We start from the raw sequence: 16,126 nt of genomic DNA, 5'->3' as shown, positions 1-16,126 counted from the left end.
TGGCAAAGAAGCAAGAAGGAAATTTCTACTTGAACAAGATTTGGAGGAGCGCAGAAGATTCTTGAAGCTGGCAATTAATTTAAATCCTTTTCTCACTGCCTTTGAAACCCTGGGATCATATCAGAAAATGTGTTTCTAGCTCCCCTGGTGAGCTTTAAATCAACCAGACCTCAGTGAATAAAATGTGGCATTGTGATTTCTTGCCAAATTGAAAATAAAATGGTAACCGACTAAAAATTAATTTGCACAATGAGAAACTCTCACAGTAGTTTAAGAAATAGTTCCGTTAGTATGATGCTTTATGATTTGAGGGGTCACGTTTTGCACTCATTAATTTGGGTTCCTCAATTGAATTCTCTCTCTCTCTCTCTACATAGGGTGCAGTGGAAACAAAATGAGACACAGGGTAGCCGTGTTTGAGGGGAATGCCAGAAGCACTGCGGTGTTGTCCTTAAAGATTATTACCCCCAGTGCCTACCAGAGCTGAGAGAAGGGTGGCATAATATACAGAGATATAAATTCTCTGAGGCAGAGCATAGAATTTTACAACCAAAGTGTAATAGGATGTATTGTGCCATCAGCAAAGGCTACAGAGTTTCATGTGATTAAAACAAAAAAAAAAGGTCCAAGAATATGCCTATAACTACCATTTTAGCTGCAATAATTTTTGTCTCTTGGCATTTATATTGCCCATCAAGAAGGAGGCAGGCTGTAGGCTGTGCTGTAATAATAATAATAATATGAATAATAATTAATGCTGTCTCTCCCCTCTTTCAATGTGATTAAATGTCCATGTTTTCTTCTCAAAATAAAATATTCTCATGCCCAAAATCTCATATCTGTTTTCATGGTAACTTGGAAATTTAGCCTGAAATTTTGTTAGTCCTGCATGCTGGTAGAGAGCACTTTCATCAGTAAATTCCCATTAGAAGGACACTAATGGCTATAAAATCGGAGAAAGCTAATGAAAGAGAATCCCATAAGTAGTTAGGGCTTCTTTTTCCCATCTTATTATGTTTGCAGTCCTCTCTCAGAAATACAAAGCCCCTCAGGCTGGGGGGCCGCTGAAAATCTTTGGCTTTCTTTTTATTTTAACAGCCTGTATTATCCAAAAGTCCCTTGATCACTATATTACAGTTAAGAATAAAAAGAGAAATTAGCAATAAATGTCTCACTGTTTGCGAAACACATACAACTGTCTGCAGGGAATGCAGCTCCATTATGGTTTCATAGAAGGGGGGAACTTTTAGCACTAATCCTGCCCCTTAAAGCATTTTCTCCCCTACCCACCTACTGCCTTTATTCCTCCTATATGAAATGTTCTTGTAAATGAGTGCTATTTCACACTGCCCGCTTCCTGCTATCAGACTCTCATCAGAGAGCGATTGCAAAGCGGAGGAAAGCGGTCAGCTACTGTACCGCGACCTAATCCAAATGAGGGATGAGGAGCATCCTTGTTGGCTCTGTGGGGCTGGACTTGTTGTAGGGAGGTTATTTTATCTGTAGGAGATGTTCGGTGGTACTTGTGCCCTCCTTCAGCTATTGACCTAAACTAGTCCAAAAGCAAATGGTGTTTTACAAGGATAAGAAGCACGAAATAGTCAGTACAAATGGTGGGGGGTTTTTTTGCAGCAGTTCTACTCTTTAGGACTGTGGTTATTTTGGAAATGTCTCTAGGAGGTGTGAATTAGACCCAAGTCAATCAGGAACGGTCTGACTATAAAACATCCAGGTAATTTGTGTGGGAGATAGAACAAAATTCTACCTGAGAAGGGAAAGTATGAGGCGGGTAGGGAAAATCAATCTTTTTAATAGCCTTAAGCACAGGGAGCTGGTTGGTAGTGTCTCACACACTCTCCTTATTCTGTCAGATGTCTTCTCACCATTTTGAGTCAATGTTGTGCACTTGTTCCTCTTAAAAAAATGTCTTGCTTGTTCGTTGTTCTTTTCCTTCTCTCACCACAACTTTTCAGGGCTTTTTTTTTTTCCTCTCTACCCGGTTTCCTACTGGCTTTGTCCCTGTTTTGAAACACCTTTGTACTTGGTTTGCCTTAGCTGCATGCAGCCTGACATTTCTGAATCCACAAGTACCCTGTGGTGCTCAGCAAATATGAAAATCATCCAGTGTGAGATGAAAGCCCCAAAGCAATGTTCCCCTGGATTAGCACCATTATTACTTCTCTCGATCTGCCTTCATTTGCATTTAAATCTGTAAGCTACATCCTGAATGATGTAAGAAACTTTGCAACTTTTTATTTATATATGCATGGTGGCTACCTTGTAGAAGTTTACTTCTCTGACACATTTGAAGCAAAAATTAGTTCAGAGCACTTAATACAGAACCAAATGTGCACATCTGCCACTTCAGACTAGTGATGCATTCAGGTTTAAGGTGACCATCTGATCCAGCATAGATAGGAATAATTTGCAAAACAAAGGTTTTAAATGCCTTCTGTCAAACCAAAAAGCTCTATGCACGCTCAATCTAGAACAATTTGACAGGGAGAAGACGAGTAATAAAAATTAGCAAGCAGCTCTGTATAGGCAGATGCCTCCCTGCATATACATGAAGTACCTGCTGGTTTGTGCAGAAGAGTGAGTTTAGACAGAAGATTTTGAAGCATGGGAATTATTTCTGACACAAAATCTTTCTGTGTGTCAGCAAGATGTAGCCAGAGATGGGCAATGAAGATGGTGAAGGGTCTAGAGCACAAGTCTAATGAGTAGTGGCTCAGGGAACTGGAGCTGTTTAGCCTCGAGAAGTCTGAGGGGAGCCGTGATCATTCTCTACAACTACCTGAAAGGAGATTGTAGCGAAATGGGTTGGATCTCTTCTACCAAATAATGTGTGATAGGACAAGAGGAAATGGACTCAAGTTGCACCAGGGGAGGTTAGTTTGGAGATTAGGAAGAACTTTTTCACTGGGAGGGTACAGGCTGGTACGCTGTCCCAAGCTGCCAAGGGGAGTGATGGAGTCCTCATCTCTGGAGATATTGCAAAGCTGTGGAGCTGAGTTGCTGAGTGCTATGGGTTAGTGGTGGGCTTGGCAGTGTGAGGGGAGGGCTTGGACTCAATGATCTTAAACATCTTCTTCAATCAAACATTTCTATGGCTCTATAAGGCAGTATTCAAATCTACCATCCTCTGTACCACACAACATTCAGAAATGCAGGTGGAGTAACTCTGCTGATGTCTGTGTAGTTTATGTGTTGGGGTTAACAGGGAGCCATCCTGCACTGGGCATCACCGTGCCTCTTCCCAGTGTGCCTGTTCCCAGAGGCTTCTTGTAGCCATGAGGCCACTTCCAGAAGGCTTGTGAAAGAGGTATGAGCTTTAATTTTGAGGGATTTCTAGGGGAAATTTTGGGACAAAATGAATACTTTTCAAGAATCTGTCAGAAACTAACAAACTGCATTTTCTCTGAGCTTCAATGGCATGATAAAAGATCCATGCTCAGCTTAGGTGAATCTCCTCTTCCTCCTCCAAATGTGGGATCTCCAATAAGATAAGTTTCTTAGGAATGATGCAAAGTGAATAGCATATGTTTTCATCATTTGGTTCTTATTTTTCAGAGGTGTTCATGGCCATTTCAGTGGTCAACGTCCATGGGCTTTGGCAGACGAGTGCATTGTGGACCTGATGACTGAGCTGGTTGGTAGGTGTGAGCTGCAGGGAAAAATCTTTCTCTAGAAACAAAACCAAACTTGGTTTAAGACTGAAAGTCCTGAAAATCTGTAAGCAGAATTCGGTTCATCGCATTCTTTTGGTTTAAAGCAGCTTTTCTGTCTGCCTTGTGCATGGACTAACACTTTATCTTAAGGCTGCAAGTGATCTAGGAGATGAATGTATGTGATGATATATGAGCACATGAATATCATGAAACTAATTGCAGCAAAGGGTGTCTTGGAACATCATAAACCACTTGGTCTAATACGTGAAGCCCTTTCAAAGGACACTTGGCGTTACAGAGTCTCAGTCTCTCTCCTAGAAATGAACCAATTAACTTTCCTCTTTGAAAAACGATTTATACCTAGACATTTTCTGCTTTTACTCCTTTCCATGACACTAAATCCAGCCTCATATTTGAGAACTGCTTATATCAATGATGCTGATAATTGGGGCAGAACTTGCTATTTCTAAGTTCCTGTTACCCTCCTGTATCCCTTGAGGAGTCTGCAGTGCTGCAGGACCTTGGCAGTAAAAGCATCTGGTTATTCTAGAGATTGGGAAGGAGCCCTGGAGACTTTTCCTGGTGAGTTTGCCAGCCCTGAAAGCAGTCATCTGAGTCTGAACACAAATTTCCTCTGTCACCTCTTACACTAACCTGTATGTAGTTGCTAAAATAATCCTTTACTGGGATTTCCTTCAGGTTTGGTGCTGTCAGAAAGAGGAAAAGAAATGATCTTGGCAGGGTTTCTCACAGACACTTTTTCTCTCCAGTCCTTACAACTGTTGTCAAGGCTAGGTTAGTAGATTTTAGTGAGATTTGGCTGGTATTTCAATTTAGGTATTGAAGGTGACTGTCAATACTGACTGTCTGAACTGAATTATCGTGTGTTCATTTGTACCTTCACTAAGGAAAAATATTACAGTTAGGCTGACCTGCTGTACACTAGATATTGTCTTGTAATAACTCCTCCAAGTATAGGCAAGTTTTCAATGAGAAAGTCATGGTTTTTCTCCTTCAAGAGAAGCAAATAGGGTATGAACAACTGGAAATAGAGACACCATGGAATGTTTCATGAAAGACTTATTTATATATTTATAAAGAAAGTCTTTCCCTAGCTTCTTAAGGAAGTTTCCAAATAGCTAAAATACTGGACATTATTACAGGAGCAAATAGGAGAAATATCTTAATAGTTGGCCTATGTAAGCAGCAAGATAATGTAAACACACAAACAAGAGCACTCAAATGGGAATGTGGCTAGACAGGGCATCACTGGGCTATGTGGAGAACTGCAGAATGAAATTAGAAAAGAAAATGCAGATTGGTTGTTCTGATTTTGGAAATTGCTACCTTAGCACTTAGTATTGCTCAGGAGGTTAAGAAATTACTTTTCTTGCTTTCATTACATTCAAGGGCAAGCTCAGTACATTCATCTGTTAAATATCATAGACCATAAAAATGTGAGGATATAAAGGGGTGGAGGGTGTTGAATTGATGAACGCAGCTGATTCAGGGATTTCTTTAGTTTTAACAGTCTTTACTGGTGAGTGAATGTTCTCATTCTGGTAGGGTATTAACTAGGAAGCTGTGGGCAGCTGGTGAGATGTGACTTGTCATACAACTAGCCCTATGCATAGTAAAGGCTTTTAAATTGGAAACTTGAATTTATTTCTCTGGAGAGTGGAGAATTTCTCTTATATCTTACGATTATGGGAGAATAGTCACACTACGTATTTGCAGTCACCTAAATTAATAAAGTAACAAGATAAGAAGATCGATGCTCTTCACATAATCAGGAGAGAGACAAGATCCCCCAAAGGGCCGTCTGAAGCATCTGAATTCTCATGCTTCTCTACATTCACCTTCTGTGAGTGTTTGCCACTGCTCTGTTTGCAAAATGTGAACTCCCTGCAGGGTGTTGGGGCAGGTTGAGCTCTGACCTCCTACCAGGGCCAGGGCTGGGGTCAGTTTGTCCCCAGCTTTAGGTTAAGAGTCACTGCAGAAACCACAGAGTCAGGCTGGGATTTTTTTTCCCTTAGCCATCTGTCTTGTAAAGGCTGCCAGCTCAGTGTGTATTATAATATTTGCTTAACTAAAAGAAGCATTCTGCAGTGAAGGAGAGGGAAATGAGAACTTTGCTTGAACTTCATCTAACTTCTTGTCAATCTCCTTATTTCTCTTTTCTTTTCCAAACTTCATACAACACCTTTTTTTTTTTAATAGCAATGGCCAGACTATGCTAAACTAAACACAACATTATTAATTTTAAACATATATTCTAAAGTTTTCTATAAAAAATATGGCTGAGGTCACCATACCATAAATTTACTTTTGGCTTTTAAAATTCTTTGCTGGGAATTGTTTTCTAGTCCTGTTTTCTTCATCAGTAAAGGGCATGTCAACATTATCAGCTTGGATTTTGTTCTCTAGGATTTTTTGGACTTTAATTGAACTGTAAACCTGGTTTGGGCTTGAGTCTGGTCCTCAGAATCATAGAATGGTAGGGTTGGAAGGGATCTTTAGAGATCATCTAGTCCAATCTCCCTGCAGAAGCAGGTTCACCTATTTCAGATTGCATAGAAATGTGTCCAGGCAGGTCTTGAAGATCTCCAAGGAAGGAGACTCCACACCCTCCCTGAGCAGCTTGGGCCAGGGCTTCATCACCCTCAAAGTAGAAATAGTTTTTCCTTAGATTTAAATTGAACTTTTTGTTCCAGCTTCATCCCATTAGCCCTTATCCTGTAACTTGATACAACAGAAAAAAAGGATGTCCCAACCTCTTTACACTCACCATTTAGATATTTGTAAATATTAATGAGATCCTCCCTCAGTCTCCTCCAGACTAAACAGCCCCAGGTCCTGCAGCCTTTCCTTGTATGAAAGATGTTCTATACCCTTGACCATCTTGGTGGCCCTGTGCTGGACTCTCTCCAGCAGCTCCCTGTCCCTCTTGAGCTGAGGAGCCCAGAACTGGACACAGGACTCCAGAAGAGGCCTCACCAGTGTAGAGTAGAGAGGGAGAAGAATCTCCCTCAACTTGATACCCACACTCTTCTTGATCCATCCCAGGATGCCACTGACCTTCTTGGCCACGAGGGCACATTGCTGGCTGATATTTAGCTTATTATCAATCAGGACTCCCAGGTCTCTCTCTGCAGAGCTGCTCTCTAGCAGTTTGACCTCCAGCCTGCACTTGTCGTTGTTGAACCTCCTGAGGTTCCTCTCTGCCCAGCTCTCAAGCTGGTCAAGATCCCACTGAATGGTAGCACAGTCTCAGAATCACATGCCAGTAGGATCAGATTTATATAATGTCCTCTATACTTTTTTCAGGACCTGGTTGAGTGACTCTTAGAATACAAAAGAATAAAGTTTTCTTGTATAATGGATGTATTGTGATAAGTTTTGATTTTTAAAATTTTAGATAACAGTGAAAAGATTGGGGAAAGTGTTATGTTAACATACCCTTAAGATTCTGTAATTCTGTGACCTACTCTAGGTAGTCCTGATCTGGCAGGGAGGTTGGACTTGATGATCTTTCGAGATCCCTTCCAGCCCTTAAGATTCTGTGATTCTGTAACATGCTCTCTTCCAATGAGGTACTTAGAGCAGAGTCTGTTTTCCAGCAAGGTGTAATATCAATATGTATCAGTTGAGCGAATCCTGAATTAATTTTTTTAGTGAATTTAATGTAAGAACATAAACATAATTTTTGTATTCAATATTTAATATGCTATGGAGGAGGAAGAATTACTATTTCCTCCTCTAAGTTATAATAGTAGGTAAAAATTATTTGGTGTGGTTTATTCAGGAGTAGACTAAAGACTAAAATATCTTTGTCTGTTTAATGGTTTATAGTGCTATAACACCTTGCTTATTAAATGCAGTCACATTTTCTTGTTCAATGAAAGTTACAGGAGTAAATACATTGTGAAATGCAGAGTCAAGGTCAATGGATGCCAAAGCTTTTTTTTCCTATGCTCATGCCGAGTGGCATAACGCGGTGACAGTAATCTCAGCTTCTCCTACCAGGCTTTATTAAAACATTACAACCTTGGCAGGATCACCTTCTGATGGAACAAGATTAACTGTATGGCTGCTGCTGAACAATGTGCTCAGGCAGGTCTCTGTTGAGGGAAGACTGAATGCTTAGCAGATTTGTAGTGACTTTGACTGATAAGGATTATTTCAAATAACCAAACTGTTTTCGAATTGGGGCCCTCAGCTTTTTTTTTTTCAGTCATTTTTACAAAATGCTTTTCGCTTGCTCTGGTGAGGATCAAGCTCCCACTGCAGTCAGAGAGGAGAAGGATAGCAGTGTCTGCCTAACACAATCATAATTGTCTCTGAAGTTGTACTTTGCAAATGCTGCTTCCTTTTATTAAAGTGGAGATTTATCAAGCAGAACATACAGGTTTTAGCCTGTCTGGGAGATATGGTATAAAGTTAGGAAATAAAGAAAGCAAACATAATTTTGTCTCCCATGTGCCGGGTCTTTGAATATTGTAATAGGTTAATTGGATCATACTAAGGTTGTTTTCTGAAATGCAGTGCAGGTTATAAAGGATAACAGTTTTCCAATGACACGGATGAGGTTTGTTTTGTGGGCATGAAATTCAATAATGGAAAGCTTTTAATAAATATATAATTTACGGAAGACCAAGACTTACATGACAAATGTAGTGTCATATTTAATTTGGGATGCTAAGATGCAACTAAAAGCGATCTGGAGATTAACCATTTGTTCTATATAGAAACAGTACAGCAGGCAGAGGATTACCTGCTGAATTTTCTGTAAAAACCACAGATTTCATGGAAGGAGCAGAGAGAGAAAGAAGAACAATACCACTTCTTGATGCTATCCCTTTTTTCAGCCTCAAGAGTTCCATAGAAATATTAAGACTGCAAATAATACTGTTTTGAACTGCAATCACTCTCTTTAGCTGTCTTCTGTATCTGCAATAGAACAGCCACAAGGTGACCTCTTTCAGCAGCATGGAGCCTGCAGATGCAATGCTATCAGAGGGAAGAAAAGAAAGCAAAGGAGAGGAGTTTAAATGAGGAAAAGAGCTTACTTCTCCCTGTGAAGAGCTAAGCCTGGTTATGTTTCTTCCCACAATCTTGATGATGTTCCTGGTGTTTGAGCTGGGAAATTGATTCACAACATCTCTTCTCCTCCTGGTCCAACCCTTGGACGGGTCCTCTGGTGTCACTGGTGATAAACCTGTCCAACACTCGGAAATTTCAGTAACACAAAGGTCCTTGAATACCTCAGTCAGAATGGTTCTTGGATCATAGAATCATAGAATGGTAGGGGTTGGAAGGGACCTTTAGAGATCACCTAGTCCAATCCCCCTGCAGAAGCAGGTTCACCTGTGGTGGCAGAAGCTGAGGCCTGCTTGGCAAGGATTTGCAAATAAGCCCTTCTCAATTATATATTTCCCTGTTATTAAGCTATATTCACTTGTATTGAGTTGAACTCATGGTTATGTCTTTTTCCTATATATATATATAGCGAGTGTCTGGGTGCTCTCTCTGTTTCGTCCCTGTGCTGATTAGAACCTTGAGTGCCCTGCAAAGCACAGACAGGAGAATCCCAGGACTCACCTCCACATCTTTTGTCTCCTCTTACCCTTTTTACCTTACCTTACCATCATGTTTTCCTTTCCTTTTTACCAATCTCCAGGGCAGCTGTTCCCTCCCTGCCTGCTTACACTTGTTTTCATCCTCTTTCCACCTTCAGTCAACTCTGTTTCTGAGGTGATGACTAGGGTGTGGTGCATGAGCCCATCATCCAGCTGAAGAGGACTCTCAAAGCACCGATTTGTGTCAAGGGTGAATTACTGCTTTTCAACAACAGACATCAGGGAAAACAGAAAGAAACAGGAATTGATTTTCTCCATATCTCAGTGGCGCCCTGCCTATCATGCAGTCCCTTGTCCTGCCTAAAACCTCCCACCAGTGCTTGATAAGGGTTTGAGAATTTGTTACTAAGTAGTTTGCAATAACAATTAGTTGTTACTCCATCAGCTCTGCCTGTGATTAGCTGTAGCCAAAAGGCATCTTTTGGCTGCCTCTTCCTAAGTGGCTACATTAACAATGGTCTGTTATATTCAATGGTCCATTTTTGCTATTTTTTTTTATTAGGGATGAGATTTAGCTTGATGTTGTAGTAACCACTTACAGTAGATGATTGTCTCCATATGCTTTCTGACTTGCTTTGTGTATAAACCTAGGTCAAAATGAAGCCTGTAAGACTTGCTTTATGTATAGTCTTCTGACCTGATTTTTGTCTGAGGTATTAATAATAATAAATCTACCGGTGGTTTGCCAGGAAATGGAAATATTTCATTGCTTTTTGTTTTCTGTGGCTGACCTTATAAAAATAAATGTTTTCCTGCCAGTGTGGTGTAGTGAGTCAGACAAGAAATCTTTTTACTTCACTGTGATGACACCTCAAGCATTTGTTTACTTTCCAGCCTTTAGAGAGACATTGACTGAAAATGTACTTTTGCTTTCTCAACACTGTACTAGATTTCTCTGAAATGATAAGTAAAATCCTTAATCATTTAAAACATATTCTCATTTCAGGGGCCCACAGACATGAAGTAGCCTTAATGAATGGCCTAACTGTTAACTTACACCTCCAGATGGTATGTCTTTACAATATCTATTTGACAGTGTGTTGACAAATATTTTTCTCCTTACTTTGTAAATGTAAGCAAAGTATTTTCCGAGGTCCTCACAAAGAGCAATGGATGATAGCCTAACTTTTCTTAAGCCTTGGGAATTCCATCTTGAATGATGTTTTGGCTTGTGCAAAAAAACCGGTCTCCACTTAAGCAGAAAAGCTTGGCATAAAAATGTTTTCAAGGACTCTATAGGGGAAGTTTGAGCTGTTCTTGTATGTGCTGCATGTCAGTCCTCAGAGAGGACTAAAATGTGGTAAAGCATCTGGGTTTTATTTTTATCACACAGTAGCCATAAGTGTGGTTTCTTTACGTGCAGAGCTCTCTGTGGTTATTGACTGTGTCTGGTTCTCTGCCATTTCCAAAGATTTGCTTCAACTAAATGAAGATGTGAAGCTTCATTTTGTGTGTTTCATTCAAAAAGATTCATTGCTCTTCTGTAACATGTCTCTGACCTGTGTTAAAATAAGAAACCTGAAACAGATTAAGAAACCTAATGAGATTAAGTAAAAGACAATTATGTGCAAGAGCCATATTGGTACCAAACCACTGGAATACACAGCCCGTGCTAAGCTCTGTGCAACCACTGCTAGCATGAGCAGGAGGGCTTGTAAGTCTTTTTCTGGTCATCTCAGCATGCTGGCAAGCCCACTTTGTCTCAAAGCAAGGAGCTAAGAAGGAAGAACCGTTCACCTATAGGTGCTGGGATGGGTGAGAATGAGGTCTCTGCAGAAGGCTCAGCACTTTGGTCAAGCTTGTTTCAGAGGAGGGGGTGACTTAATAATAAGTGTTTTAGGAATGGAAAATCCATTTCCTTTGTGCTGTTTGCTACTCTTCAGCTACTGTTTCTGCATGCAGAATGGAGCTGGGTGAAATCCCAGCTTCCCTGGCCACTGTCAAAGCTTTGCCATCGATTCCTGTAAGTGCAAGTTTTCGCTGCTGCATTTTTGTGGCCTTTGTTATGGAAATATGAAATTCAATATTATAACACTTTCCTACTTTGATAAATGTTATATGGACAGAGAATAATTTGTTATTTCTGGGGGTTCTCTGTAGTCCTCATGAACGTACAACAGTCTTTATTAAGTTATATGCCTGGAATCTCTCTCATCTCTGCTTAGCTATGTTTCAACATACCATTTTTGTTTTGTTCTTAACAGTTATCTTTCTTTAAACCAACTCCAAGACGCTACAAAATTCTTCTAGAAGCCAAAGCCTTTCCCTCTGACCATGTAAGAAATTAATATTTGACCATATTTGTATTATTAATCAGATTTTTTTCAAAGAATATCAGTAGCCCTATTTGAATATTTATTAGCTTATCTTGTCCAAGTAATGTTACAATAAAAAAATCTGTCAGAAGCTTTTGAGCTCAGCATATTTTACAGATAGTAGCTTTATTCCTTCTGTTAAAAAAAAAAATGTTACAAGAGGAAAAGATTGAATGGGTACATTGATTTATTAGTCTTTTTAAAGACATTGAACAAACTACTGGCCTAAATCAACTGAAGCTATAAATGTTTTATTAATTCTTGTTGCTGTTTTACTTTATGAAACCAAATCGATACAAACTCACAACATTAACACTTATATATCCCCAGACAGAGATGGAAATATTTGTTCTTAGCACTTTAGATTACTGGTTCAAATGTAATTTGTTATAAAACAGGAGACAATAGCCCGTGCATCACAGATTAGAGCAAATTAATCTTTGGATTTGTGACCCACTGCTATTTTATCATCAAATCTGTAAAATAATGGAATTTATAACAAATTTGATCTCTAAGGTGTGATAAAAATGACTCAGTCTACTTACTTTATTTGTAATGAAGATGGGTAGCACAGATATATAAACTTCAATTGCCTTTAGTCTAAGTAATGTTCACACTAACCCCACGTTTGCTCCAGCTGCACTGGTACATTTGGACTCCATCTTAAACTTCTATGGTGCTACAGCAGTAACTTGTGTAACAGCCGTCACTTCAGTTCCTGTCATGTATTATTTGACGACTTTTATGCTATCTCCAGAACCGTTATTTATTGATAAAATCAGAGTGTAGGATTTTCAAAGTAACCTGAGAGCTGAGGGCTCTCATTTCCTCCCAGCTCTGCACCAAACTGAAGACATGAGAATGACATGGGACAGCATATACGTGCTGGTCAAACCTCGTTTGAATTGAAAGTGTGTATATGACAGCCTGGGGTTTAGTATGTGCTACCAAGGAAACTGAGTACCCAAGAGCCATAGAGAAGTGATGATCAGTCCTCTTTGTGGTTGTTATCCCTCCATGCTTTGCTTGCTGGCATATGGTAACCTCCATGGATTTCAACCCTCATTCTACTCCATGAACTTATCCTGTAGGATTCAGGCTTTGAAATCTATGAAGCTTTCAAAGGAGTGGAATGAGACTTTCAAGCATTAATTTTAGTGCAAGGAAAGGCATCTGAATCCCTGTCCTGAAATTCTGATTTGTTTGGCTGCTTTTCTTTTAGTTGTTTTCTTGTTTAACATCGCTAAGGTGCTCTACATACAAATCTCTTCCAGTACGCCGTTGAGTCTCAACTTCGGCTTCATGGACTTGATGTGGAGAAGTGCATGCTCATGATGCAGCCACGGGAGGTTGGTGAGAAGTGTGTCAGTTCTGATTGCTACTGCTAAGGGCAGCGACATATTTCATAGGAGAGCAGTCATGCCTTCTCAAATATTGTAGTCTTCCTGCAGAAGTGATAATCTATTTCTATTAATACTTTCACCTACAAATGTACAGACCATGTATTCTGTTTCTGTGTAGATATTTTCTTTGTATTAGAACTTGTTTTATAATTGTCTGGTTCAACTGGTGCATTTGCCTTGTAGAACATCTATTTTTCCTGTTTGCAAAATCTAACAGCATCCTGTGAGAACTGCAAAAGACAGTGGCTCATCAAGAAACCCCAATGTCCTTTTATTGTCCTAGGGTAAAAGATAGCCATAACATGAACAATAGGAGTCTGTATATCAGCACAGACTAAGGGAAAGGTCTGCTTTGGGTAATATGCCATTCAAATTAATTTGAGAGGCTGCCTTGCTTCATTTTTGTAGTATTGAGAACTTTGCCACCTAACTATAAACTGATAGTGACCTTTTGCTTCTGAAATCTGAGTCATCTTGTGAGTAAAGAGCCCACTCTTGAACGCTTGATAGATTTGCAAAGATTGTGGAGATAATAACAGCTACTTGCAATTCTACACTCTTCTGCCCAAGCTTTTTTCAGTAACAAGTCTGATTTAATTCTAGGTTTTTGCTGCCTAATTGATCCCTAGGTGGTGGTATGTTTTACATGATCCCTTGCTAGGAAGCTGGGAGGAGGATAGGGCACTAATTTTCCTACAAAAATCAAGAATGAATTGGTTTTTCTTTTTCTTTTTTATTTGGTTGAGATTCCTCTATATTTAATGACCCCAGGTTTAGGGATTTTTGTACTTTTCATAATGTGAGACTTATTGTTTTTGAAATATAAATATGGCAGGTTTCTAATAGCTTCCAGTGGGATACAAAGTTTATCAGAAAAGTAGAGTGAAACAGGCCACTTTTAAGTCTTGTGGGTGTCACAAATTTTAAATGCCACATCAAAATCACTATATGTTCTATTTGCACTGGGGTCTTTTTTTCACTGTAAATTAAGACTATCTGAAATATTAAAGACTATGAAGCATGCTAGAATATGAAGTGAATAGATCTTTTATAACTGACACCTTCAAGATAAGTTTGCTAATGATACCTTTTTTTTTCTTGAGGTAACTCACAGGGTACTTCATAGCAGTAGTTTTGTATATCATTACCATGCTAAGGATTTGCTTTTGATCTCCTTATGCAAGCAGCAAGGCTCATGGTAAAATATAGATTATGAAATAAGAAATGACAGTTTCATTATGGCCAGAGTTGATGTAAAATGTGTGCTTTAACTTTGTTTTAGGGGGAGGAGACATTGAGAATTGAAGATATCCTTGCTGTTATTGAGAAGGAAGGGGACTCTATTGCTGTCATTCTGTTCAGTGGGTTGCAATACTACACAGGACAGCTGTTTGACATCCCTAGAATAACAAAGGCTGGACAACAAAAGGTAGGAGTGCTCCAGACTCATCCTTTTAACACCAATTTTAGATCAATTTTCTTCGTGAAATATTTGTGATTTCTACTTTTTGTGGAACAAAACAGAGCACACATGGAAACATGTGTCGAAAAGCACTGTGTGACCAGACCCTTTGAGGGCTGTGGGCTGCATGAAGAAATAGCCCTTTCAGAGCAATCTCGCAGTTGAGAGTTAAACTAGGCAGAGATATAACTCATGACTTGGCTTCTATAGGGCTTTTCTTCAAGGATAGACTTTCAAGAGGTTCGGTGGAGAAGGAGGAGGTAATCATCGCTCTAATCTCTCTTCTAAAGTCAGTTTGCATTAGATTTCTGCTGATTTGGCAGACTTCCCTGTTTTTCCTCCTTTCCTGCAGGCAGTCTGTGGCAGTTTTTGGCCCCAGTGAGCAGGCAGGTGACATCCCCATGGATGCAGCGGCAGTCAGACTCAGCTGATCAGACTCTCTGAACATAGAGCACATCAGTGTCACAAGACGACTGTAAATAGTGATGACTCAGCCTTTGGAGAGTGCAGGAAGTGTGCTCTGTGGATATAGCTGTAAAACTTCTTTAACCATCTCAATTGCTTTAGAAATCCAGGAGAAAGTAGTTTTTAATTAAGTCTTCTTATCAACAGGTCACCAGACTTTCTGCAGGGCCAATCTTTTACTGGGTGCACCTTATTTCATGGAAGATTAAACCATTCAAGGATAAACTTAGTATCACTGGATTTTGGCAAACTAGCTAACTATTTATATTTGATGTTTGAACTCTCTGGAGAGGTTCCTGGCTCACAACAGGCTATACATCTTCTGTTGCTGTAGGTTTGGCAGTGGAAATTTTTCTAGAGGTCAGGGAGTAAGTTATGCTGCTGTAAAGTGATGGTAAAGTCTCCCGTGGGAGAGTAGAGCAGGTATGAGAGCTAGTGCAGGACCCGTGGGATATGAAAAGGAAATGTTCTCAACAGAGCAGCACCTGGTAACAAAATTGGTCCTGAACACAGTACAAAACAAGACTTGACTTCTGACATGGATGCAGAAAGCCAAGGAAGAAAGAAAAAGGGGGAGTTAACTGCAGGGAGACCCAGGTCTGTGCGTTAGCTCCATGCAGCTCTCAAAGCAACACCTGGATTGGTGCTTTGCTTGAGAATCTTCCAGTACTTTGCTGACCACAAACAATCAAAGAGCTATGCTGAAATGTTTCAAAGGGAAGACAGGTTATTAATAAGATGATACCACCCATTACCCTATTTGCTCTCACTCCTGGTAGCAGCAAATCATTCACTCAATCGTCAATGCCTACATGCCTACCATGCTTCTTCCCCAAAATCTGCTCTGTGATGTGTCTGAGAGAGAAATCTTTTTTCCCTGATGTAAATATGAACAACATGAGGGAAGCCTATCACCTCACTGCCTCTCTATAGATGCTTTGTGGACTGTGAGACACGTGCTTGGATGAGTGGAAGTGATGCAGTTTCACTGAAGGCTATAAACCACCCCAAAGTGGCTCAGAACTTGTGTTCTGGGGAAAAGCTGATAGTTCATTGTAAGTCACTGATAGTTCATTATAAGAAGCAAAAAATGATTTGATGTTCATATTATTGGAGGAGATAACCAGGGTTTGGTGAGGACAGCTTAAAATGTCTATAAGGAAGAGCCAAT

At 39.8% G+C, this 16,126-nt stretch overlaps 1 protein-coding gene across 1 annotated transcript in view; it reads left to right on the top strand.

Moving 5' to 3' along the window:
• KYNU (kynureninase) overlaps positions 1 to 16,126 on the top strand; it is a 59,504-nt gene that overhangs the window by 14,083 nt on the left and 29,295 nt on the right. The window contains exons 4-8 of the mRNA XM_062004968.1: positions 3,574 to 3,656; positions 10,257 to 10,318; positions 11,515 to 11,586; positions 12,900 to 12,974; positions 14,311 to 14,457. Coding sequence (XP_061860952.1) covers positions 3,574 to 3,656; positions 10,257 to 10,318; positions 11,515 to 11,586; positions 12,900 to 12,974; positions 14,311 to 14,457 — 439 coding nt within the window. The remainder of the gene's footprint in view (positions 1 to 3,573; positions 3,657 to 10,256; positions 10,319 to 11,514; positions 11,587 to 12,899; positions 12,975 to 14,310; positions 14,458 to 16,126) is intronic.

The sequence above is a fragment of the Colius striatus genome, chromosome 11, assembly GCF_028858725.1.
Source record: "Colius striatus isolate bColStr4 chromosome 11, bColStr4.1.hap1, whole genome shotgun sequence".
NCBI classification, from domain to species: Eukaryota; Metazoa; Chordata; class Aves; order Coliiformes; family Coliidae; genus Colius; species Colius striatus.
Note: the sequence above shows the minus strand (reverse complement) of the source record. Positions and strands in the feature narration are given on the sequence as shown.